We start from the raw sequence: 27,168 nt of genomic DNA, 5'->3' as shown, positions 1-27,168 counted from the left end.
TAGTTGAGACAGGTACAATTGCAGCATTTAAGATACATGCAGAAGGGCTTGGAAGGTAATAGGCCAAACACAGGCCACTGGAAAGTGAAGAGGTGATAGACAGGAGCTACAGGGAGGTAGTCATCCCTAGGTTACAGGGGGTCAGAAAACTGGGTCACTGTCAAGAGAGGGAAGGGAAATGCCCAGATAGTGGAGATCACACCTGTGGCTATCCCCCTCAGCAACAAATATCTTGTTCCAGATGCTGTTGAGGGGGATGACCTGACAGGGGACGCCCACGGTGACCGGGTCTCTGGCACTGAGCCTGGCGCTGTTGTGCAGGAGAGGAGGGGGGAGAAGAGGAATGCAGTAGTCATAGGGGATTCGGTAGTCATAGGGGATTCCATAGTCAGGGGAACAGACAGGAGATTCTGTGAGGCTGATAGAGATACCCGCATGGTGTGTTGCCTCCCAGGTGCCAGGGTACGGGATATCTCAGATCGGGTCCAGAATATTCTGAAGGGGGAGGGCGAACAGCCAGTTGTCTTGGTACACCTTGCTACCAATGACATAGATAGGAAAAGGGAGAAGGTCCTGAAGAGATATTTCTGGGAGTTAGGAAGGAAGCTGAGAAGCAGGGCCTCCAGGGTAGTAATCTCGAGATTGCTACCTGTGCCATGTGCTAGCGAGGGCAAGAATAGTAGGATCAGGCAGATGAATGTGTGGCTGAGAGACTGGTGTAGGGGGCAGGGCTTCAGATTCTTGGATAATTGGGATCTCTTCTGGAGGAAGTATGACCTGTTCAAAATGGACAGGTTACACCTGAACCCGAAGGGGACCAATATCCTGGCGGGAAAGTTTAATAGAGCTGTTAGGGAGGGTTTAAACTAACTTGGCAGGGGGATGGGAACCGGAATGATAGAGCGGAGGAAGGGGAAAACAAAAATAAATCTAAGGTAGTGAGCAGTAAAGATGTCAGGAAAGACAGGTAGGTGATGGGGCAAATTTGTAGCCTTTGGGATGAGTTGCAGTGCAACAAAGTTACAGTGAAATCAAAGTGAAAAGTACCAAACACTGGTCTTAAGGTGTTATACTTAAATGCACGCAGCATAAGGAATACGGTGGATGATCTTGTCGTACAGCTACAGATTGGCAGGTATGATATTGTGGCCATCACTGAGACCTGGCTAAAGGATGCATGTCTCTGGGAGCTGAACGTCCAAGGATACACAGTGTATCGGAAGGATAAGAAGGTAGGCAGAGGGGGATGCGTGGCTTTATTGGTAAGAAATTATATTAAATCATTAGAAAGAGGTGATATAGGATCAGAAGGCGCAGAATCTTTATGGGTTGCGCTAAGAAATCGCAGGGGTAAAAGGACCCTGATGGCAGTTATGTATGGGCCTCCAAAAGCTGCAGTGATGTGGACTACAAGTTACAACAGGAAATAGAAAAGGCTTGTCAGAAGAGCAGTGTTATGATAATTGTGGGGGATTTTAACATGTGGGTGGATTGGGAAAATCAGGTCAGCACTGGATCTCAAGAGAGAGAATCTGTAGAATGTCTGCGAGATGGCTTTTTAGAACAGCTTGTTGTTGAGCCCACTAGGGGATTGGCTGTACTGGATTGGGTATTGTGTAATGAACCGGAGGTGATTAGAGAGATTGAGGTGAAGGAACCCTTAGGAGGCAGTGATCATAACATGATTGAGTTCACTGTGAAATTTGAAAAAGAGAAGCCAAAATCTGATGTGTCGGTATTTCAGTGGAGTAAAGGAAATTAGTGGCATGAGAGAGGAACTGGTCAAAGTTGACTGGAAAGGGACACTGGCCGGAAGGACGGCAGAGCAGCAGTGGCTGGAGTTTATGCGAGAAGTGAGGAAGGTGCAAGACAGGTATATTCCAAAAAAGAAGAAATTTTTGAATGGAAAAAGGATGCAACCGTGGTTGACAAGAGAAGTCAAAGCCAAAGTTAAAGCAGAGGGCATACAAGGAAGCAAAAATTAGTGGGAAGACAGAGGATTGGGAAGTTTTTAAAAGTTTACAAAAGGAAACTAAGAAGGTCATTTAGATTAACTATGAAAGGAAGCTAACAAATAATATCAAAGAGGATACTGAAAGCTTTTTCAAGTATATAAAGAGTAAAAGACAGGTGAGAGTAGATATAGGACCGATAGAAAATGATGCTAGAGAAATTGTAATGGGAGATAAGGAGATGGCAGAGGAACTGAATGAGTATTTTGCATCAGTCTTCACTGAGGAAGATATCAGCAGTATACCAGACACTCAAGGGTGGCAGGGAAGAGAAATGTGTGCAGTCACAATTACGACAGAGCAAGTACTCCGGAAGCTGAATAGTCTGAAGGTAGATAAATCTCCCGGACCAGATGGAATGCACCCTCGTGCTCTGAAGGAAGTAGCTGTGGAGATTGTGGAGGCATTAGTGATGATCTTTCAAAAGTCAATAGATTCTGGCATGGTTCCAGAGGACTGGAAGATTGCAAATGTCACTCCGCTATTTAAGAAGGGGGCAAGAAAGCAAAAAGGAAATTATAGACCTGTTAGCTTGACATCGGTGGTTGGGAAGTTGCTGGAGTCGATTGTCAAGGATGAGGTTACAGAGTACCTGGAGGCATATGACAAGATAGGCAGAACTCAGCATTCCTTAAAGGAAAATCCTGCCTGACAAACCTATTACAATTTTTTGAGGAAATTACAAGTAGGCTAGACAAGGGAGATGCAGTGGATGTTGTATATTTGAATTTTCAGAAGGTCTTTGACAAGGTGCCACATGAGGCTACTTAACAAGAGCCCATGGAATTACAGGAAAGTTACATATGTGGATAGAGCATTGGCTGATTGGCAGGAAACAGAGTGGAAACAAAGGGATCCTATTCTGGTTGGCTGCCAGTTACCAGTGGTGTTCCACAGGGGTCCATGTTGGGGCCGCTTCTTTTTACATTATACATCAACGATTTGGATTATGGAATAGATGGCTTTGTGGCTAAGTTTGCTGATGATACGAAGATAGGTGGAGGGGCCAGTAGTGCTGAGGAAACAGAGTCTGCAGAGAGACTTGGATAGATTGGAAGAATGGGCAGAGAAGTGGCAAATGAAATACAACGTTGGAAAGTGTATGGTTATGCACTTTGGCAGAAGAAATAAATGGGGAGACTATTATTTAAATGGGGAAAAGATTCAAAGTTCTAAGATGCAATGGGACTTGGGAGTCCTTGTACAGGATACCCTTAAGGTTAACCTCCAAGGTTGAGTCGGTGGTGAAGAAGGCAAATGCAATGTTGGCATTCATTTCTAGAGGAATAGAGTATAGGAGCAGGGATGTGATGTTGAGGCTCTATAAGGTGCTGGTGAGACCTCACTTGGGGTACTGTGGGCAGTTTTGGTCTCCTTATTTAAGAAAGGATGTGCTGACATTGGAGAGGGTACAGAGAAGATTCACTAGAATGATTCCGGGAATGAGACCGTTAACATATGAGGAACATTTGTCTGCTCTTGGACTGTATTTCTTAGAGTTTAGAAGAATGAGGGGAGACCTCAGAAACATTTCGAATGTTGAGAGGCATGGTCAGAGTGGATGGGGCAAAGTTGTTTCCCATGATGGGGGAGTCTAGTACGAGAGGGCATGACTTAAGGATTGAAGGGTGCCCATTCAGAACAGAAATGCAAAGAATTTTTTTTAGTCAGAGGGTAGTGAATCTATGGAATTTGTTGCCACGGGCAGCAGTGGAGGCCAAGTCATTGGGTGTATTTAAGGCAGAGATTGATAGGTATCTGGGTAGCCAGGGCATCAAAGGTTATGGTGAGAAGGCGGGGGAGTGGGACTAAATGGGAGAATGGATCAGCTCATGATAAAACGGCGGAGCAGACTCAATGGGCCAAATGGCCAACTTCTGCTCCTTTGTCTTATGGTCTTATGGAATTATCAGGGAGGATGCTGTGGTCAGCATGGATCATTGGGCCAAAGAGCATCTATCTCCAAGGAACTGGGTTGGATTGGGGAATATGAAGTGAAGAAATTATCATCAATGGCTTAAAGATTCTTCTTTTCACTAAAGTCTTATCATCACAGGTCATGACCCCTGTCATATTTTCCTTCTTTGGTACTTCACCCATGCAAATTCACCAGTAACTTTCTACAAAGTCCACTACTGTTGGTATACTCACCCCCCCCCCCATGAAGTATCATCCATCCATTATTGAGCTACATTTGTTGTTTTCCATCTTCTCAATCTTCAAATTCTCTCCTTGTATTTGCGCACATTCACTGCTAAAAATTCTACAAAACTGTCTCATGTACTCTACGTTTCGGGTTGGTCTTTAGGCCATAGCACTTGGGAAGAGGCCACTTAGACCATCATTTCCTCTGTCCTTTAAAGATGACAGGCAAGTATCTAAATGCTGGATATATGCTTCACAATTCAGGCCATTAAGACTCTCTGCACCCTATATTTCCCTACTTATTTTTAGTCCTCTTCACAACTACTGTTTCTGCTAGACTTTGGGCACTATTCCAAAAATCGTCTCCCCAAGCTTTCTGAAGTATTTAGAACAATCATAGTTCATAAAGTGTCTTTATTTTCGCAAACACAGGGAAATTTGCAGATGCTGGAAATTCAAGCAACACACACAAAATGCTGGTGGAACGCAGCAGGCCAGACAGCACCTATAAGAAGCAGTCAACATTTCAGGCCGAGAACCTTCATCAGGACTAACGGAAAGTTCGTCGGTTGGTCCTGATGAAGGGTCTCAGCCTGAAACATCGATCTCTTCTTTCCGTTAGTCCAGACGAAGGGTCTCGGCCTGAAACGTCAACCTCTTCTTTCCGTTAGTCCAGACGAAGGGTCTCGGCCTGAAACGTCGACCTCTTCTTTCCGTTAGTCCTGACGAAGGGTCTCGGCCTGAAAAGTCAATCGTGCTTCTTCCTATGGAGGCGTCTGGCCTGCTGCATTCCACCAGCATTCTCTGTGTGTTGCTTGTCTTTATTTTGTAGCTTTTCTATCACGAAGGGAGTAGTCACAATAGTAAAAATTAAGTATTTGGAAGATAGTGGAAGTACTTGGTTTTGTGAAAAAAATTAAAATTACACGCACACAAAACATATCTAATCCCATGATCTGTTTCACCATCCACAGCTACCTTAGAGGATTGCCAAGTGTTCCTCCAACTGTTTACAGAAGGTATGTTTTTCCAGATGAATTTCTTGTTGAGTCATTGAAAGCTTTTATGTCTCAACCACACGTAGAACTGGGAGGGAAGTCCCAACCAGTATAGGACAACAAAATCACTTATTAAAAATGAATATTAACAGGTATAGCAGGGATAATTCTGGAAATTCAGAACACGCACAAAACGCTGGAGAAACTCAGATCAGACAGCACCTATGGAGAGGTAACAGATGACATTTTGGGCTGAGCCCCTTCATCAGGACTGGAAAGGAATGGGGAAGAGCCACAATAAGGTGGTGGTGAGACGGGAAGGAGTACAAGCTGGCAGGTGATAGATGACGCTGGGTGGATGGAGGGGGAATGAAGCGGAGAAGGTAAAGGACTGAAGGATCTGATAGATGGGGATTGACCATGTGAGAAAGGCTTTGTAGGGAGCCAGTGGCATAAAAAGTTCAGGGCAATGACAACCTTAATGGTTGCTCACGCGTCCTCCTTGCAATGAAGTTTTCAGCAAGTACATACCACTTCACTTCTCTAGAGAAAATATCAGTTTTCTCAACAATCTTGGATTTCAGGCATTACTGCAAACACAGGTCAAAATATACTCTTAAATTATGTATTTCATTCTTAAGAGATTCTCTTTCCAATCCTTGGAAAAAAGTATTGAACCAAGCCCAAATACCATGATTTTTATTCAAGCAATGTTTACAAAATGCTGGAGGAACTCAAGCCAGGCAGCATCTATGGAAAAAAGTACAGTCAACATTTCGTAAAAAGTGACATCAACTGTAATTTATTGCCCATAGATGCTGCCTGGCCTGCTGAGTTCCTGCAGCATTTTGAGGGTGTTGCTTGGATTTCCAGCATCTACAGATTTTCTCTTGTTTATGATGGTTTATTCAAGTAAGAATAATCTTGATGTCCTGATCAATATTTAACCATCAACCACCCCAACAAAGAAATCAACTACAGTATACTTCACCCTCCCCCACTGCTTGCCTAGTCTAGCTGTATGCAAATCATCTGAGGTGATACATTCACACCAAATACACAAATATAATTATTGTGCAAATCACTTTAGGACATGGTGAGATGCAAGTGGGATCCTGGCTTTGTCTCGTGTATTTAGCTCTGAAAATAGTTGAAAGTAATCTAAATTTGATGCAAGTAAACTTTGTTTTAAGGACATTTTCTAATGGATATGCCTGCAAATTCAAAAGTGGGGTAGACATTTTTAAGGAAGTGTTGCAGCAATCAAAAATACCACTTCTCCTTTAAGAGCTCAACTAAACCTGTACAACGATTGGTGTTTACATCCACAACTGTATGTCCTGTATTACCTTGTGGGTTTTATGTGCAATAAGATCCATCCTAAAAAAATATGATTTAGTATCTGACCTCATTGCTATCCAATTTATAGATTACCAGTTAAAATGGCGATCCAAGCAAAAGCAGTTTCTGCCAGCCACAAATTATGTAGGTATCCTCAAAGTAATGCATCACATCCAAAATCTACTCCATTCAGCTCCAAATCGTAAATGGAAATACAACAGTGTTCTACATCAAAACGTCAGAGGTGAAATGGTAGAAATTTAACCAGGCCCAACAGTGTGACTGTCAGAAGGGCAGGTGCCTTTTGCCTCTTCTGCATAAGTGAGCCTTTCACAGTCAAACACAAGTGTGATTCAGGCGATGGCCACACCAGCACTTGAAACAAAAATCAATAATGACAGTCTGAGGATACAGGACAGAGAAAGGAATTTTGGAGGGAAAGGGTGGGGAAAAACTAAACGAAACAAGGATAGAAAATAAAAGTGAAGGTAACACACAAAGTTAAAACATGAGTGCTGAGACACAACAGAAACACACTGTTGCAGCCTATAAAATGCTACACCATTTCCTGAAACAGTTAACCATAACGGCCTAGCAAAACCATACTTAAAATCATTGTGTTAAAGTATTGCTATTCCACTGCTTTGTTTGACACAGAAAGCTATCACAGCACTTTTTGTATACACACAAACTGACCTGCTATTTCATATAGTCCTGGATTTTTTTTTGGTGAAAGAAAACTTCTTGCATTGCTGGTTTTCTGAGCTTAGTCTATTCTTCCGCCCACAGCACTTGTCAGCATTCGTCAGCAGTCACGTGGCATACTTTACCGCACTGCTGGTCAGTGGGTGGGACATCTGCTGAAGCAAGACAATACTCTCCTCTCCTTCAATCTACAGTGTGCCCAGAATCAGCAACCATTTAAAACAGGGGGCTTGTGACTTAACACAAATATAACACAAAAACATTATGTAAGGATTGTAACAAAAAAAAAGCTTGAATCATATCAGAAAATAAGGCAAGAATCTGTAGCAGTGTGTGGCCCGTTCATGTTTTTCCTGCCCCTTTAAATTAATGTAATTGTTTTGAGGAAGAGTTAAAAATCTTCTACAAATGACCACTGAGTAACTGCTCGGTCACTGTAATGGAAAAAATGGGAACAAAAAGATCCACAATTTCTTCAAAATGCTGAATTATGTCATATTAGGCAGCTGACCCTCATATGACCTTTTGCGCACTATCCTCCAATCACTTGGGCTCCATAGTGCTAGTTTTTCCAAAGTTAATGATCCTCTTCTTGCATAAATTATATTTTGTCACGTTACTCTATCAGCTATTTCTTATTTAATGTTATTACACTTTTTGTCTGTTCTGTCTCAGTGGATCTATGAAGTTTAGTTCAGATCCTCCAGTCTTTCTACTGACTAGGATATAAAAAGTCAAATTTCCCAGAACTATGTCACTTAACAAACACGAGCACAACCATATGCTATTCAAGCAGCATGTACATAAATGTTATTCATATTATCTGACCATAATGCCTAAAATTTAATTAGCGTTAAGTTACTCAGACATTTTTACTGTAGACTTATGGTGACCAGTGTTGACGCATGGCCAACTGGTTAAAGCATCGGTCTAGTGATCTGAAGGTCGCTAGTTCGAACCTCAGCTAAGGCAGCTTCTTGTGTCCTTGAGCAAGGCACTTAACCACACATTGCTCTGCGACGACACTGGTACCAAGCTGTATCAGCCCTAGTGCCCTTCCCTTGGACAACATCTGTGGTGCGGAGAGGGGGACTTGCAGCATGGGAAGGTTGTCTTCCATACAACCTTGCCTAGGCCTGCGCCCTGGAAACCTTCCAAGGCACAAATCCATGGTCTCACTAGGCTAATGGATGCCTATTATTATGGGAACCATTAAGACTCCAATTTTATGGCCAGATTTTTCTTAATGGTGGACTTGGAGCTGGGTACTCCTGATGCCCCAGTGGTAAGAAAGCAGGTCTCATTAAGATTGTTTCATTCATTATGTGCCGTGTCATATGATTTGGGTCTTTCAATGTCCATAATTGTTCTTGGAAATTTTTTTTCCCCCAGAAGTGGTTTGACATTTCCTCCTTCTGGGCAATGTCTTTACAAGAAGAGCAACCCCAGCCATTATCAATACTCTTCAGCGATTGCCTGGCATCAGTGGTTGCATAACCAAGACTTGTGGTATGCACCAGCTGCTCATACGATCATCTGCCACCCACTCTCATGGCTTCACATGACCCTGGTCAGGGGGCTAAGCAGGTGCTAGACCTTGCCCAAGGGTAACCTTCAGGTTTACGGAGGGAAGGGATGCCTTCATCTCCTTTGTTAGGGACGTATCTGTATCCTGCCACCCAACAGGATAGTTGAAAGGCCAAAATATTAGTTTTGAACAAACAGGAAATAATGTCGGAGTAGTCTTTAATAGGTTTCAACCAACTAAGAGGTTAATAAGAAAGTTCACACAGCCAAAACATCCTGGACCTTCTGTACCCTGATAGAGGTAGCTTCATGTGATTAACAGATGGAAGAGTCCAGATTTTCCATAAGCTAAAGTAGTTATTAATGGATTCCAAGTTGATAGGTCTGCAGGGTACAGAACAATCAAAAGCCCTATGAGAGTGGTAGAGCAAGTATTCTCAACCATCACCAGAATTACTAGAAAGAGGAAGAGCAAAGTTAAGATGGCACTAAACGGCTACTCCTTTGCTTGTATCATCGAAAAACAGCTTTATTTCCATCTTTAATATCTTTATTTTCCCTTTCAGCATTCTTTTGAAGATCCTGACCTGAGTCACATGCTGACTTCCGTTCTTTGTGGGAATGGGACCTGTAATCGGGGTTTCAGGACTGGCTGTTGTTCAGCACACCAAGGGTTCTGCCTGACAGTCCAGCTCGCATTCGGAAGCCCAAGATGTCGGGGCCTCTGGAGTCGGGCAGATCGAGGGTCAGTGTCATAGCAAGAGACACGTGTGTCATCGGGGGAGCTGGGATACCTGCTATGGACCCAAAGACCCAGGATCTTTGCGATCTTCAGGCACAGAGCTCAAAAAAAAGTGATGAAATGGACTATTAACATCGTAAACCAGCAAACTGTTTGTTCTGTCTCCCCGCTCACTGGGAAAATAGCGACACCTTTTTCTCCCTTATTAGGGAGAGAGAGAATCTGCAGTATGTCAAATGCCAGGTGTAATGCAAAGTCTTTGGGGTAACTGCAAGTCTGTCTTTGCTATTGCTTTCCTCACGCTTGGGTGCTTAGTGATGCTGCCAATGCTTGCTCATATTTTGCTGGTGGGGGGGAACTGTTACTCACAGCTGCTTATGTGCGGGAGGGAGGGGAGCTGGGGGGTGACTTTGGGATTCTTACATTTTTCTGTCGTTCATTCTTTGGGGCACTTCTGTTTTTGTGGATATTTGTGAAGAGAAAGCATTTCAGGATGTAAACACAAAATAAACTGCAGATGCTGGGGTCAAAGCAACACTCAACACGCTGGAGGAACTCAGCAGGTCGGGCAGCATCCGTGGAAAAGATCGGTCAACATTTTGGGCTGGAACCCTACGTCAGGACTGCAGAGGGAAGGGGAGAGGCCCTATAAAGAAGGTGGGGGGAGGGTGGGAAGGAGAAGGCTGGTAGGTTCCGGGTGAAAAACCAGTAAGGGGAAAAGATAAAGGGGTGGGGGAGGGGAGGCAGGGAGGTGATAGGCAGGAAAGGTGAAGAAGGAATAGGGGAAAACACAATGGGTAGTAGAAGGAGGTGGAACCATGAGGGAGGTGATAGGCATCCGGGGGAGGGGGCAGAGTGACATAGGGATAGGGGAAGGGAGGGGGAGGGAATTACTGGAAGCTGGAGAATTCTATGTTCACACCAAAGATCTGGAGACTACCTAGACAGTATATGAGGTGTTGCTCCTCCAACCTGAGTTTAGCCTCATCATGGTAGTAGAGGAGGCCATGTATGGACATACCTGAATGGGAGTGGGAAGCAGAGTTGAAGTGGGTGGTTACTGGGAGATCCTGTCTGTTGTGGTGGACGGAGCTAAGCACATCTTTCCCTCTCCACCCCTCTCCACTTTCCACAGGCATTGGTCCCTCCGCGACTCCCTGATCCATACGTCCCTCCCCACGGATCTCCCACCCGGCACTTATCCCTGTAAGCACAAGTGCTACACCTGTCCCTACACCTCCTCTCTTGCCACCATTCAGGGCCCCAAACAGTCCTTCCAAGTGAGGCAACACTTCACTTGTGAGTCTGTTGAGGTCATCTATTGCATCCGGTGCGGCCTCCTCTACGTCAGTGAAATTCGACGCAGATTGGGGGACCGCTTCGTCGAGCACCTCCGCTCCGTCCACCAAAACAGACAGGATCTCCCAGTAGCCACCCACTTCAACTCCGCTTTCCACTCCCATTCAGATATGTCCATACATGGTCTCCTCTACTGCCATAGTGAGGCTAAACTCAGGTTGGAGGAGCAACACCTCATATACCATCTAAGTAGTCTCCAGCCCCTTGGTATGAACATAGAATTCCCCAACTTCCAGTAATTCCCTCTCCCTCCCTTCCTCTATCCCTATGTCACTCCGCTCCCTTCCCCCAGCTGCCTATCACCTCCCTCATGGTTCCGCCTCCTTCTACCACTCATTGTGTTTTCCTCTATTTCTTCTTCACCTTTCCCGCCTATCACCTCCCTGCTTCCCGTCCCCCACCCCTGTATCTTTCCCCCTTACCGGTTTTTCACCTGGAACCTACCAGCCTTCTCCTTCCCACCCTCCCCCCACATTCCTTATAGGGCCTCTGCCTTCCCTCTACAGTCCTGATGAAGGGTTCCGGCCCGAAACATCGACCGATCTTTTCCACGGATGCTGCCTGACCTGCTGAGTTCCTCCAGTATGTTGTGAGTGTTGCATTTCAGGCTGTATATTGTACACATTTCTCTGACATTAAACTGAACCTTTGAACATTTGATTTCAATGTTTGGCAGCAACTGGAATCATTAACGTTCTTAGCCCATACCATTCTTTCTTCCACAATATACACCTACTTTTTTTCTGGCATTAAAGGATTTGTCACTTTTTAAAGTTATGATCATTTAAAGCAGTGGTCCCCAACCACCAGGCCGCGAGGAAATGATATGATTTGGCGATATGAGTCAGCTGCACCTTTCCTCATTCTGTCACGCCCACTGTTGAACTTCAATGCACGTGAGGTCATTACCCGCGCGTCATCCATGTCAGCACGGGAAGATCAACTCCTCGAGCTTGCAAATGACAGTGGGCTGAAAAGTATGTTTGACATAACATCTCTGCCGGCATTCTGGATCAAAGTCAAGGCTAAATATCCTGAAATAGCCACGAAAGCACTGAAAATGTTACTTCCATTTCCAACATATCTCGGCGAAGCGGGGTTTTCTGCAATGAATGTAATGAAAACTAAATTGTGGAATAGACTGGACTCTGCGGAATAGACTATGCTCTGTCCGCCAGAGAAAGCAGGATCTCCCAGTGGCCACACATTTTAATTCCACGTCCCATTCCCATTCTGACATGTCTATCCACAGCCTCCTCTACTGTCAAGATGAAGCCACACTCTGGTTGGAGGAACAACACTTTATATTCCATCTGGGTAGCCTCCAACCTGATGGCATAAATATTGACTTCTCAAACTTCTGCTAATGCCCCACCTCCCCCTCGTACCCCATCTGTTATTTATTTATATACACACATTTTCTCTCTCCTTTTTCTCCCTCTGACTATACCCCTTGTCCATCCTCTGGGTTCCCCCCCCCTTCTTTCTCCCTAGGCCTCCTGTCCCATGATCCTCTCATATCCCTTTTGCCAATCAACTGTCCAGCTCTTGGCTCCATCCCTCCCCCTCCTGTCTCCTCCTATCATTTTGGATCTCCCCCTCCCACTTTCAAATCTCTTACTAGCTCTCCTTTCAGTTAGTCCCGACAAAGGGTCTCAGCCCGAAACGTCGACTGTACCTCTTCCTAGAGATGCTGCCTGGCCTGCTGCGTTCACCAGCAACTTTGATGTATAATGTATGAACAGTGTAGTTTCACTGAACAGAATCGCCTAAACCAATTTGTAGAAAACAAATCAGCACGTACACCGATGCGCATGTCACGCATGAGCACACAGCTGCCTGCACAAGGCTTCGTGGTCAAGGTAGTCTTTCTCGGGGTAAACAAAGTGAGAAAGTTGGCAACCCTATCCCACTCACCATTGTTTCCTACTGGCAATCTACAAGTCACGTTTATAAACATATGCACGAGTGTAAAAGCAATGGAGTCGGATCTCACTTCAAATGACCGCACTACGAATCTACAACCTTTACTTTTCTTGGGCACCCTAAGTCAATGTTTTACTGAAAAGAACCAGAATCAATATCACCAGCATATGTCATGAAATTTATTAACTTAGTGGCAGCAGTACAATGAAATACACAACATAGAAAAAATGTTAAAGTATATGTGTATATTAAATAGTTAAATTAAAAACAGTGCAAAATCAGAAAATAATAAAAGTGAGGTAGCGCTCATGGGTTCAATGAACATTTAGGAATTGGACAGCAGAGGGGAAGTAGCTGTTCCTGAATTGCTGTGTGCGCGCCTTCAGGCTTCTGTACCTCCTTCCTGACTTGAGAAGAGGGCATGTCCTGGGTCTTTAATAATGGACATCGCATTTCTGAGGCACTGCTTCTTGAAGTCTTGGATACTATGGAGGCTAGTACCCAAGATGGAGCCTACTAATTTTACAACTTTCTGTAGCTTCTTTTAGTCCTGTGCAGTAGTCACCCCCCATACTAGACTGTGATACAGCCTGTCAGAATGGTCTCCACTGTAGGTCTGTAGAGGTTTGAATGTTTTAGGTGACAAACCAAATCTCCTCAAACTCATGATGAAATATAACTACTGTCTTATTTTTTTACTAAATGCAATTGTGAACAATGAAATGCTGATCAAGTCAACTAGTTCCCAAAGAGAACTCTGATAGGCCGATCAGATGGTTCACTGCTGCTCAGCGATACAACACAAATGGGTCTTGCCTTCTTTATAGCTGCATCGATATGTTGGGACCGGGTTAGATCCCCAGAGAGCTTGAAACCAAGGAGCTTGGAATTGCTCACTCTCTCCACTTCCAGTCCCTCTATGATGATTGGTTAGTGTTCCCTCATCTTACCCTTCCTGAAGTCCACTATCAGCTCTTTGGTCTTACTGACATTGAGTGCAAGAATTGTTGCCGCAACACCACTCAACTAACTAGTATACCTCGCTCCTGTATGGCCTCTCATCACCATGTGAGATTCTACCAACAAATACTAGTGTGGTCCAATATATTAGAACAGAGTTCCCATTATTCAGAAGGTTTCTATCTAGGTGCACCACTTACTTCACCGTGTCAAAAATCAATGCAGCATTCTGCTAGAGGGGTGAAATAACAACAAAGCTACTTCAGCCACTGTTCAAGCACAAATGCTAAGAGGCAGAAATACAAGGCTTCCACTAGTTAAAACTATAAGAATTTCTAATGATACTGTATCTCTAATACAGCAGAAACCATCCTTGTCATTTAAGTACACTGATACATGACAGTAATGGAGCTGCCATTTCATAGTCAAAATTCTCCAATAAGTGGAAGTGTTGTTTGTGAAACCACAAGCCAACGGGGAAGACACGAGCCAACTAGATGACAGGGCCAGAGTCAATATTGGTAGACAAGGCAAAAATGTACCCATACTGCCTCAAGCTTTATTAACAGGACATATTTTAATTTACCAAGATTCTTTTTTTTCTTAAAAAACCCTGAAGTCTGCAAAAAGTTAGAAAAATATCACAGGCATCTTTAACAACCTTAGAAGCCACAATTCACAAGTATTTTGATATTGAAATCAGCCCCAGTAACACAAGAGGTTATGCAGATTTAGAAAATTCAGAGCAACACATAAAACGCTGAAGGAACTCAGCAGGTCAAGCAGCATCCATGGAAAGGAATGAACAGTCAATTTCTTGGGCTGGGATCCTTCATCAAAACCCAAAATGTTGACAATTTTAATTTGTGATAGAAACAACAAAAAAACAGTGCACTTGCCAACGTGTCAATTAATTGAATGTCTAATTTTCTACCTTCCTTTTTCCCTTGAAAGCATGTTCAGGGGTAAAAACAGGATAAGATGTTAATATCCCTTGTGCCAATGGGTTGTGAGCACCTGCTCAAGGCTGCCTTGATGCTGGGAGTGGTGCAGGGTTGACACACAGGGGTTGTCAAGTGGGCACCCTCCTTACTCTATGATTCATCAATTAGCACACGACATCTGCAGAGGGCTCGATGATGTCTTCTGGCATCCCAGAGTCACCCCCTCCCCCCACTGGTTGTGTCCTCCCACTCTCTTGATACTATCTTGGAGCCCAGGAGAGATCTTTTCGCTTCATCTGAAGCCACTGACTGCCTCTGATAGTTTGCCACGGAGTCTGACCATGGATCACCAACTCCTTCAGCTGTTTGGCGGTGGATATGGCTATAAATCCCCTACAATCCACTTCCACAGGACAAACTTTGGTTTTCCAGCCCCATTGCTGAGCTGCTGGATCGGCATAATACTTATTCATCTCTAATCATCTTTCTTGGATCTATTATTATGTGTAAATACAATCTATAATCTCATTCCAGATGGCCACTGAGGGCAAAGCATTCAAATCCAATCATAATTCAACATCTGCATAAAAATCATTTCACAGCCAGAGACACTGGGATCCAATCGAGCTATAATCCAAGCAGGTATTTCTTCCCACTTCCTTTATTTGCAAGTCCAACAGTAATGCAATCCCTAGAAATAGGCCAAATCAGCTGATATTTCATTTTGATGGGATCTACCGTTGCCTATCAGCTGATACATATTATATTGGCCTGTTGGAAAAGTGAAGTCACACATTTGTGCGTTGATGTTGGAAGTGGGACAGGGTTGGCACGCAGGGGTTTTCATGTGGGCACCTTCCTTCCTCATCAACAAATGTTTTGAGCTGAGGGCCTGTGCAATTCTCTTAGGTCATCCTGAGTCTAAACCACTCAGTGTAGAACATGTACATCAGTTAAGTGTCCATAAAGTAATTTAAACCCAAAGAATTTATTTTTCCACACCCATGCCTAACATGATGAATTTTGCTTCTGTACCTTCCAGAGTCAGTAACCATTAAATGTAGCAATTAATAAGGCACATGCAAAAATAATCATTTTGCTTGCATGAACATATGTGAGAACACTAGGTAATATCATTTCATCCCCAGAATAATGGATACTAATGCAGAAGTAGCACTAATATCACTACTCTATCGAGTTCATAAGTAGGTATTGAATATTGATCCTCAGTGGTCATACTCTCAAAGGTTTATTGCAACTTAAGATGCAGTTCACTTACCATACAAGTTTAACAATACGAATCAAGATTTTCATGCTACAAGTTTTTCTTGTTAATTTTGATGTGTATACACAATTCAAACTATCCATTTTATTACAACAGTATAATTTTAAAAGTATGCAACTAGAAATATTTCAACCATCAATTTAATTTTTGATTTTAGAATAGCATCTGGAAGGAAAACTTCCAAATGAATCACTAACAATTCTGTTACTATGATATCAGACTATGTTTGGTTCCTGCCAAGAACGACTACTTTCAAACCCTAACACAAACAGCATTTGGCCCATCTAGTTATGTCAACCCTCAGTTTCCTGCAATCTGTTCTGCTGCATGCCTATTAACTCTTCCTTCTCCCACTCCACCGGCCACACAAGCTTTTTTATAGCTAACCTATCAGCAGTAAATGATGGGAGAATAAGATTTTGTTTTTAAATTTAGCAGATTTTAAAATCTGAAATACACCAACAGAAGGATATCAGAAACACATTCAATGGCAAATTTCACAAAGGAATTTAAGAAGCACTTCCCCTTTGAATCAGAGATCAGGGACTAACAGACTAGGACCAAGTCTCTTGTGTCTCCACTAACTAGCTGGTCCCATTAAAAAGCCTCATGAGCATGATAGTTGAATGCCTCATTCTTCGTTTTATCATTTTACATTCCCACCTCAGCCAAACCAATTATCAAAGAACGCTGTTCAATTCAACTGAAGAGTATCCTAAACAGGATATATTAGAGGAATAAGCATCAGACATAAATAATGTTTAAAAACAACAATCCTAATGAACTTCTCAAAACTTTCAAGGAGATATGTTTAAAATAGTTTTTTGAAATCTAAATATGGCCATGGAATTCCATTGTTATTAACCATATGCTGAAAAGAGAGTCAATCCAACAGAAGACTGTACGAATAAGGTTGAGTAGAACTTTACAACTGTATTTAAAACTGCATGTCCAGAAAATGTATGCCACAGTCATTTTAGGATGGTCTATATTGATGACTGACAGATTGTTCTACAAAATGTTCACTCAGACAAGAAAGAATGTGGATGTAGCATAACAGGTGTACTTCAATTAAAATTTCCTTGTTTTTTTCTGTCAGAAATTGGCATTGCTGCATTTTACATTTAGAAATTGTTACTGTTTCAGTCTTTTGTTCATCTCTGATAGGTGTCTTCAAATATTGTTACATGTACCATATCCAGAGATATTGCGCCAGTGCATAAACCTTATCCATTGCATACACAAGATAACATTCTTCTGTGTCAAAATAGCATTCGTTTTTTTAAAAAAAAGTTGGACTTTGGCAGACTTGAAAAAAATCAATTTAGTTATCAAATATATCTTAGAGTAACGCACACAAAATGCTGAGGAACTCAGCAGGTCAGGAAGCATCTTGGAAACGAACAGTTGACGTTCCGAACCCGAGACCCTCCATCAGGAAGGGGGCATAAACCAGAATAAGGTAGTGGGGGGGGAGGGGGGGAGAACGAGAGGGGAAAAGTACATCGGGTTTAGCGTACATAGAGTGCTGGCTGATCAGCCTGGCATTGTTCATTTCTTTTCAGCCGGACAGTCCCATTTACACGCTCGTTGTCCCATAGAAAGGCGTTGAACAATGCAATTCTTTTTTAGTTGGTTCCCTTTCATAACTGTAGAGGTTTACTCTTAAACCTGTTTAAACCTATTAAAATTACATTGCAAAAATTCGAAAATTAAATACAGAAATCAACTTCAGGTATTATTTAAACATATAGCGCGGAAAATTGCGATTCCGAATATACCAGACCTCCCCTCCGCAGAATATTTAAAAGGGTTAAATGCCGCATTACAAACACAAGTAATACTCTAACGAGAGTGCCGGTACGAAAATGGTGTTTTTGGTGCTGCTGAATAAATTCCCTCACTCTGCCGCACCGCGTTTATGACAGGGTGAACGCCCGGTACATGAGCAAGTAAGCCCGGCATTTTCGGCACCGTGCAATCCTCCTTTAAGTGCAGCCAGGCTGGCTCGGAGCCCCAGTTCCTGTCTTTGTGAGTGCGGAGGCGGGCGCTTGCGGCAGCCGCCCCTCGGCCCGGGGACCCACCCTCGCCCTGCACCGTGCAGGAGCTAGGAAGGGCGGCCACCGCTCCGGGAGAGGGCGGACTATCGGCGACGACAGCAGGCGGTAGAACTGGAGAAAGACTGGGAAACGGGGCTGGGTTTCCCTCCCTCCCAACCCGTGGCTCGGGTCCGCACTTACTTTCTCCACCTCCGAGTGCATGGTACCGCTAGCGTCGCTCTGTTTGCCCGTGGCCGCTCCTCTCCTCGCTGTCTCCTCCCTCGGTCGCTGCTTGTTTCACTGAGCTTCCTGGCGGGAGGGTATTCTCATGGCCTGGGACTGGATGGGTGTGTATGGGCGTGGGGAGGTAAACAGGACGACTGGATTAATGAATAAATATATATATATATATATATATAAAGGAAAAGGCCGACCTTGCCCGGTTGTCTATCGAAACCAGCTGCCTTCCCCTAACCCCACCCTTGCGGCAACGCCCCGTCGCTGTTTTGAGCACCACGCACTCGGGCACCGCCTCAAAGCGGCAGCGCCGGCGCCTGTTCGGGTCAGGTTCCCACTGATCCCACGAGCCTCTCCTTCACAAACGGCCAAACTATACGCCGGTGTTACATTGGACCTTTCGAAAGTAAATGCCAACATTGAAATATATTTTGCCCAACAAGGGGGGAAAAATCACTGCTTTCCTTTCTGGTTGTGTTTAATTTGCAGTGAACCATGGAACGTAAGCAACCTGTCTTCATCCTTCAGATCTGCTGTAGGCGTTGACTGACAGATACAGGGTGGGGTAAACTACAACGTGCTGAAACCCTACTCCAACCAAAGAAAGTGCTACATTTTAATGATATAATATTATTGTGCACCGGGAGAATCCAATATATTAAAAACACAACATGGCGTGAGAATGTTGAAACTATCCATTTTAATCCCTTTTCCCACACATTTTGCTTTATATTCTTCAAATGCTTATTCTGTCATCCTTTAATGAGCGTGTTCCCATTAAAATGGTTTCACCCTCACTCACTTCAGTTTCCTCTTTCAGATCTTTCTTAAAACGTACCTACTTAATTCAGCTATTCCCCCCCCACCCATGTTGCTTCAAAAGACACTTGATGATTTAAATAGATGTTGAAAATCTCCACACTGAAGTATTTTACCAGTCAAGATATATTTCGTAGAAGATGTCTGACTTCACATTTCTCGGCAATGAGTGACAGCTGCACCTATCCCATTTGCCAATTTTCTTATTCTGTAGTCTTGTAGCACGGACTGCTCCAGAGGAACCTAGTTCCACCAGGCCCTAATGGCATTAAGATTTGTGGCAACTTGTCCTGTTTTTTGTATTTGTCTATAGTTTATTTGGAACACATACCTTAATTTTCTAAAAACGGCCACCACATACTTTTGTGATTTCTACAACAAACATTTCAATCAAATCATGCATGACTTCCATTTATGTTGACCAGCTTTATTTTTTTAACAAACCTTAACAATTTAGTTATAGCAAAACCAACACCTTTTTTATGCTTTTGTGATATCCCCCCAAACTGGATTACTTTCTTGGTTAACACACTTTTTTTCATGATGACACGTCTTCTTTAAGTAGCATCCTGTGAAATGGTCTGACTCATTATCCTCAATGTAGCTCACATATTACTGGGTCCTATTTTTACTTCAATTTGGTTAAAGAAAACTGCAAAATATTTTCCTGAGTGTCTCTGTCATTTCGCTCTCAGGTCCAGGAAGGTTTCTCTCATCTTCAGGAGTTCACTTTCTTAGCTATCACTTCTAAAATGCTTAAAATGAAACTAAATATCTACTCATAAATAGATGGTAAGCCTCTAGCAACAGTGTAAGTGATGAATGATAATGAAAAATAATAAATTTGAAATATGAAGTTTCAGAAGTATGGTTTTTAAGGGACTAGGCTTGATCTAAGGAGATGTAAGGAAAAAGTACAAAAATGAACTGTTTTTAGAAATACTTCCCACCAAGTTCAGATTCCTATTATTAAGAAAGAAAAATAATGGAAGAAAATGGGCAGGACAGGAAATAACTTAGAAAATAAAGGAAGAAAAGGATTGTGGATGGTAGATGATGATAAATATGAAATCAGACAAAAGGAAAATAAACTGACCAGAAAAAAGATGTAGGAGATGAGTTTATTAAGTAAGGAATGTCAAAAATGTAAACTATTTTAATCATTAAATTTGCAAGATTGAGTAGGATGGTCTAAAAGGTGGCCTGCTCTGATATATGAATTCAATCTATCGAATATATCAAATAAGTCCTTTTCTCTTTTTGCACAGAACTGAACTGTTCTCCAAAGTATGATTCTTTAAATTTCTAAGGTTGGAATGGAGCGGGTGCGAAATAGAACTCAGGTGTTGCAGTAATTAATCAACTGAGGAAGTTAAAGGGAAATGTGGTCCAAATGAGCTTCAGAAATATACATTTCATTCACATTAATCACATTTAGTGAGCCGTTTCATAAAAGGCAGTTCTCTGAGGAATGGCTAGGGATCAAGTAATAACAAAATTTGAGATATGGTTCATAGGTAACCCAGTAGAATCCACCAAACTAGTGTCATTTGGACTAGAAGGCATCCTGAGAAACAAGTTATGAAACAGCAGGTTAGATATGGCACTACAAAAGACAATCATAATCGGTTTTAGAGAGATTGGTCAAAATAAAAGTTGGTGCATTATAACTAAATTTGAGCTTTAAATAAGTGACAAGGCCACATTGAGAAGATCTGCACCACTAGATAAATTCCTGAAAAAGGCAGGAAATAGGTGGAAAAAGAACAGAGAAAATCAAATTGTCAGAGGGTCATACAGAATATAAACAGGTCAGTTGGCCCAGCACATCCACAGCAAGTGTTGCGCCCATGTCTATTAATCCTACAGCTTTCCATCCATTGGCAGTTCAAATGCATTCAAATTGATAATTAAGTGTACATAGTCCTCATCGCAAAGACTATTGTGTGTAAGGTAATAGTAAAACCATTGTTTGTAAAATTATTTGCAACTGGATACAGAAAGAAATCTGTCCAAGTGATACAAAACTGGGAGCAGTTTCAAACTGGAAAACATAAGCAAACAAAATACTAACAGGTTGAGAAAATGCACAGAAGGTTCTGAATAAGTTGGGAGAATTGGTCATTTGCCAGCTCTGTGTCATTCCAATGTTATTTAGCACCAGTTTTCCATTTGGAAGAGCTTACACTGCATGTTTGAAGCATTGTGTGATTGGATAGTGAATGCAAGTAATCAATTAATGCATTCCCTTTTCACCAATTTTCATTTTGGGCAAGATTATACATTCCAAGGACTCTCTTAACCAAAAATATATCACCACAAAATTTGTTTTGCTTGACCCATGGTTAATGCTGGTTCTGCTTTGCTGCTAATATAACATCCATTTCACATGTGTGCTATACACTGCATAGCTAAAGGCATTGGTAGATTTGCAAAATATGCTAAGCCTAGTAGTACCTAGTAAGGTAGGGACATGTTCGGCACAACTTTGTGGGCCGAAGGGCCTGTATTGTGCTGTAGGTTTTCTATGTTTCTATGTATATCTAGCACACATCTCGATATAGGGAAAACAAGAAAAGCTAGTTGGCAACCAGCATACACTCATATTGTAGACCAATCCTTCAGTTAATGTGAACTACAATACAGATTGGGTAAAGATAGCAAATTTTCTTACCTGAAATAGTAAATCAGGGTGAGTTTTTACAACAAGCAATGTTATTTGTATTATTCCAGATTAATTGCGAGAACTTATGATACAAGAGACTCTGCAGATGCTAAAAGTTTGGGCAACACACATAAAATGCTAGAGGAACAAATCAGGTCATGATTCCTCATGTATCTTTTTGCAAATAACTTGTATAAACTCCAGATGTACTGTCAATAAGAGATTTCCAATCTCTCAGTATCCATCAAACTTTTGATCTTAGACGATAAACTATCGTCAGTATCCTTGCTACAGCCGTGATTCTTTCATTCCATTGTACTTTTTTACGCTATCCATAGTTCACCTACGCATTACAATGCACTTACTGGGTGACAAAGATAATTCAATGATTACGTGGAGAATCTGCACGATTATTTGCAGTTGGCAAACAGGGAGGCAAGCAGGCCATTGAGGTTGGAGACTTGCATAATTGGCTGATAAAGTATTCAAATTTGTCATGCCTGGTGTAGATTAATATCCTTGACATCATATAGGCAAAGCTATTAAATAATCAGCTGAGGCATAGGAGGAGGAGGATGTCCAGAAGAAGCAAGAGGAAATTAGACACCCCCTTTTCAGCTAGATATTCTCAAATATATCAAATAAGTATCAGTGACCACAATCTTAGCTCACTTTTTACCAACATGAGATTCAGCCCTTCGAGCTGCATTGCCCAGCATCCCCCAATTTAACCCTAGCCTAATCATGGGGCAATTTACAATCACCAATTAATCTACCAACTGGTATGTCTTTGTACTTTGTGAAGAAACCCACATGATCTCGGGGAGAACATACAAACTTCCTAAAGACAGTGGCAGGAATTGAACCCGGGTCACTGGTACTGTAAAGCGTTGTGCTAACTGCTACATCACTAATTCCTTCTTTCACTGGCCACCTGAGTATTTACTTGTGATTATGTGACAATAAAACCCAAGTCAAACTAAACACTTGTTTCCAAATTAAATGTTCAAGTTATGTCATATTGCACAAATAAATTCAACTAATCTCTCTCAGCTGCATTCAACTGTCCTGGATCTCCAATATGGTTTCAGGGGAGTGACTGCAGCATACAGGTGGAAGTCCGCTGGCTTGGGTGGAGGAAATAGTGGCTAATCCTGGAGGATGATCTTAAGCAACCCTGAGCCTGGAAGATCTAACGCACAGTTTAACAACCTGGCTGTTGTCACTGGAGCGATGCCAAAAATGAAAATATAGAAGTCTTTATTCATCACAACAAACAGGCATCATTGTTTATACACTCTTAGTAGAGGCTCACAAACCTAAAGATACATCACATTTTTATGCCATTAAGATCAAAGGTAACAGTTGGTGATTCAATACAATTTCAATAGTTACAGTTTAAGGAACACATCGTTTCCTTCAATATTTTGCTTCCTTTAAATGACATATCTACAGTGACAGACGCCTCAATCTTCAAACACCTTTGTCACAAAGTATTTCACACAAATAAATTCACATTAAAAGCTTTTGGGGGCAGAAATCCCAGACACCCAAAATTAATGTTGTTGGGGCTGTCTGTGAGTACACTAATATCAGAAGTACATGGAAACTATTGACTGCCCAACCCCGTGACAATGTTTGATATGCTAAGTGACAACATCCATCTGGACTACCAGCTTCAACTCAATCACAATGGTGCAACTAACTTAGCCCATGTTACCTGGTTTGATGCAGGCCAACCAACACAACAAGAAATCTCTGCCATCAATCAACCATTTAGACTAAATCTACATTAATCCCATTTTTGATTCTCCCCACATTCTCATCAACCTTGCCCAGATTTTACCACTCATCTACACACTAGGCACAATATACAGTGGCTAATTAACCCACCAAGCCATGATTCTTCCAGATGTCAGTGGAAAACTGGAGTACCTGCAAGTAACTCATGTTTACAGGGACAACATACAAAGTCCATGCACACAGCACTCTAGTTCAGAGTTAATCCAGGTGTCTGGAACTGAGGCAGCAGTAAAAGTCATAAAGTCATTGAACACAGATATAGGCCCTTCAGCCCAACTCATCCATGCTGACTAAAGCACCCACCTGCACTAGCCCATCTGCCATATTCCTCTAAATCTTTTGTATCCATATACCTATCCAAATGTTTGAAGTACATTTATGATCAAAGTATGTATACATCATACAACCTTGAGATTTGTCTCTTTTGTCACAAAACAAAGAAACCCCAAAAGAACCAGTTTAAAAAGACCATCAACCGCCCAGTGTTCTGGGAGAAAAAGAAAATTATACAAACAATAAATGTAAGCAAATAGCATTCAGGATAAAAGTTTTACAAGAGACATGAAGCCAGGCATCACTGTGGCCGCAGCAGGTCACAGCCTCAGTTCAGTGCAGAGCTGAGTGAACGTTATATAGCAGAGAGCAGAACCAGCCCACTCCTGGCCTTCAGTCCCGACACCCTGAACTTTGCAATCTGCTTCGGCACTTATATCGTCCAAGCGTTCTTGCTCTCAGACAACTCTGGGGCTTGGACCTTGCCACTGCGATTCAACCCATACTTTTAAATGTCATGATTGTACTTCCCTCAAATACTTTATCTGACAGCTCATTCCATATATCCACACTACCATCTGCATGAAGAAATTGCCCCAGGTCCTTTGGAAATCTTTCTCCTATCATCTTAAACCTTTGCTCTCTTGTTTTTATTTCTCTTTCCCTGGGGAAAATGTCTGTGTGCATTCATCTTATCTATGCCCCTCATGATTTAACTCACCTCAGTAAAGTTACCTCCTTAATCTCCTACATTATAAGGAATGAAGTCATCCTGCCCAGCCTGTTACTATAATTCAGATCTTCAAATCCCAGTAATCCTCTCATAGACAAGAGAAAATCTGAGTCCTAATGAAGGGTCTTGGCCCAAAACGTCGACTATTTTCTCCTTTCCATAGGTGCTGCCTTGCCTGCTGAGTTCCTCCAGCATTTTGTGTGTGAATCTTCTCATAGATTTTCTTTACAACTTAATGACATTGTTCCTGTAACCAAAATTGTATTCAATACTGCAGTGAGGCTTCACCAATGTTCTGTACAGCTGCAACATAGCATGTCTGCTCTTACACACCATGCCCTGACTAATGAAGGACAGCATGCCAATCACCTTCTTCATCACCCTGTTTTCCTGTGACGCCACTTTCAGCTAATTATAGTGCTGTACTCCTTGGTGCCTCTGTTTCACAGCACTCCCCAGGGTGCTTCCATTCACTGTGGAAGTCCTGGTTTGACTTCCCAAAATGCAACATCTCACACTTATCTAGAATGTAACAGCAGTTGCCAGACCTCATCCCACTTACCCAGCTGATCAAGATCCCCCTGTAATTTCAGATAGCTTTTTCCACTGTCCACAATGCCATATATTTTAGTATCATCTACAAACTCTACAAACCATGCTTTATACATTCTCATCCAAACTGTTTATATAAATACTGAACAACAAATATCCAAGCACCAGTCCCTATGGTACACTGCTAGTCACAGGCCTTCAGTACAAGAAACTACCAACAACATCACCCTTTGGTTCATACCAATCAGGAATCTAGTGAGCTGGATCCCTAACCTTTCAGACTAGCGTATCATGTGGGATCTTCTCAAAGACCTTGCTGATGTCCATATACACAACATCCACTGCCTTTCCTTCATCTATCCTTTTGGTTTTGTCTTTGAAAAGCTCTAACAGATTTGTCAGACATGATTTCCCATGCACAAAGCCATGCTGACTGTCCATAATCTGACTTTGTCCATCCAAATGCTGGCAGATGCTGCCTGTTAGAACTGCCTCCCTTTGCAACTCCCTGCCCATTCTTCCATCCCCACCAACCACACCCTGTCACATGCCACTTTCCCATGCAACTGCAGAAGATGAAACAGCTGTTGTCTCTCCTCTTCCCTTCCCATCATCCAAGGATCCTAACAGTCATGCCAGATGAAGCAGTGAATCACTTGTTCCTCTTCTAATCTAGTGTCCGACATTTGGTGTTCATGACATATCCTCTTCTACTTTGAAGAAACCAGACACAGACAGGGAAACCAAATGGAGACATACAAGATGAAAGGTGGTGGAACTTGGAGTAAAAAAAACATTGTAAAAGCTCAGTAGATCAAGCAGCTTTTCTGGAGGCAAAGGGATAGTTTATATTTCTGACACATACCCTGGTATCAGTCAGAAATATAAACTACTCCTGGAGCAGGATGGATAACTGCGTTATGGAGAATCTGTGTTCCTTTTTCATGCTCCACCTTCCTCTCCTATCAGATTCCAGCATCTTCAGTCCTTTGTCACTTCCACCTATCACCTTCCAAATTCTGGCCTCTTTCCCACTCACCTCCATCCTCCACTGCCTTCTGCTGATGATCTCCCTCACCTGGATCCACATATCAACTGCCAGCTCTGGCTCTGCACCTTCCTTTCAGCTCTTTTTTCTCAGTCCAGATAAAGTGTCTCAAGTTGAAATGCTAACTATCCATTTCTCACTATAGATGTTGCCTGAGCTGCCATGTTCCTCCAGGCCTTTAATGTTGCTCTCACTTTGAGTGGAGTTTTTGATCCCAGCTGGGGTGTACAGGCACTGGAGAGAATGATTAATTATGCTGCACGCACCCATTATGCGAATGAGCAGGTGACACAAAGTTGATCTATCGCTAGTACCAAATGCAATGGACAAGGATTGACATTACATTGTGATCCACATCGAGTCCTAGGGTTTAGCTCCTGCTTCATGGCAACTTTGACTTAATTAGCGATCCATCATACACTGATGAATCACTAACTCCTAAAGCAATTAATTTCCCACTATTTCATAAAACAACAACAAAAATCATTTCTCTGATGTAAATTTATCTTTACCTTACTGAACCTTTCCCCTTCCTTTTTATCTTCTCTATCTCCTGATAACTGAAATTGTCTCTGATCATTTATTGTACATTACTAACAAATGCAGCTTTGTTATTGTCAAATAATACTTCAGTAGGGGACATGCTTCATGTTGATAATCTTTCATGTTGCCTCAAATATCATATATACATTCTCTAAGACTTTATGATTATAACCCTGAATGCTGTAAATATTCGGAATCTATGTGGGGAGCACCACTTGAAATTTGTTTTCCATTGCCAATAAATATATTCAATTGCTTTGCATAATCTGAATCATAGCTTTTTCAACAAATGGCGAGTCAAGGATGTTTAATTACAAGAATGCTTCGATGTAATTTGGTCACCCTCATACCGATTCTTCATGCATTTTTTGTACTTTTGTATTTTCAGGACTGTACTAACACTCAGCTCTCTCCAGACAGCACAACCCACTATCTAAATGTATTATTCCATATCCAATGCAGTTTGGGATTTGAAAAATAAATTCAACAAAGAAGTTGGATTATTAAAAGGG

General features: G+C 42.2%; 1 protein-coding gene across 7 annotated transcripts in view; it reads right to left on the bottom strand.

Moving 5' to 3' along the window:
- Positions 1-18,452, bottom strand: part of LOC140204174 (Krueppel-like factor 8) — a 196,504-nt gene extending 178,052 nt beyond the window's left edge. For 5 of the 7 annotated variants that reach the window (XR_011887546.1, XR_011887547.1, XM_072270629.1 and 2 more), the window contains exon 1: positions 18,185-18,452. Coding sequence is in view for 3 of the 7 variants with exons in the window: in XM_072270629.1 (XP_072126730.1) it covers positions 18,185-18,205 (21 nt within the window). In the remaining 4 variants the exon portion in view is untranslated. Of the gene's footprint in view, positions 1-7,192; positions 7,296-18,184 lie in introns of those variants that run through there. The other 2 variants (XM_072270632.1, XM_072270636.1) reach the window with 1 other exon arrangement.
- Positions 18,453-27,168: the final 8,716 nt, after the last annotated feature.

This window comes from Mobula birostris, chromosome 10 (assembly GCF_030028105.1).
Source record: "Mobula birostris isolate sMobBir1 chromosome 10, sMobBir1.hap1, whole genome shotgun sequence".
NCBI lineage: Eukaryota > Metazoa > Chordata > Chondrichthyes > Myliobatiformes > Myliobatidae > Mobula > Mobula birostris.
The sequence above is the reverse complement of the archived record's forward strand: the minus strand, read 5'-3'. Positions and strand labels throughout refer to the sequence as shown.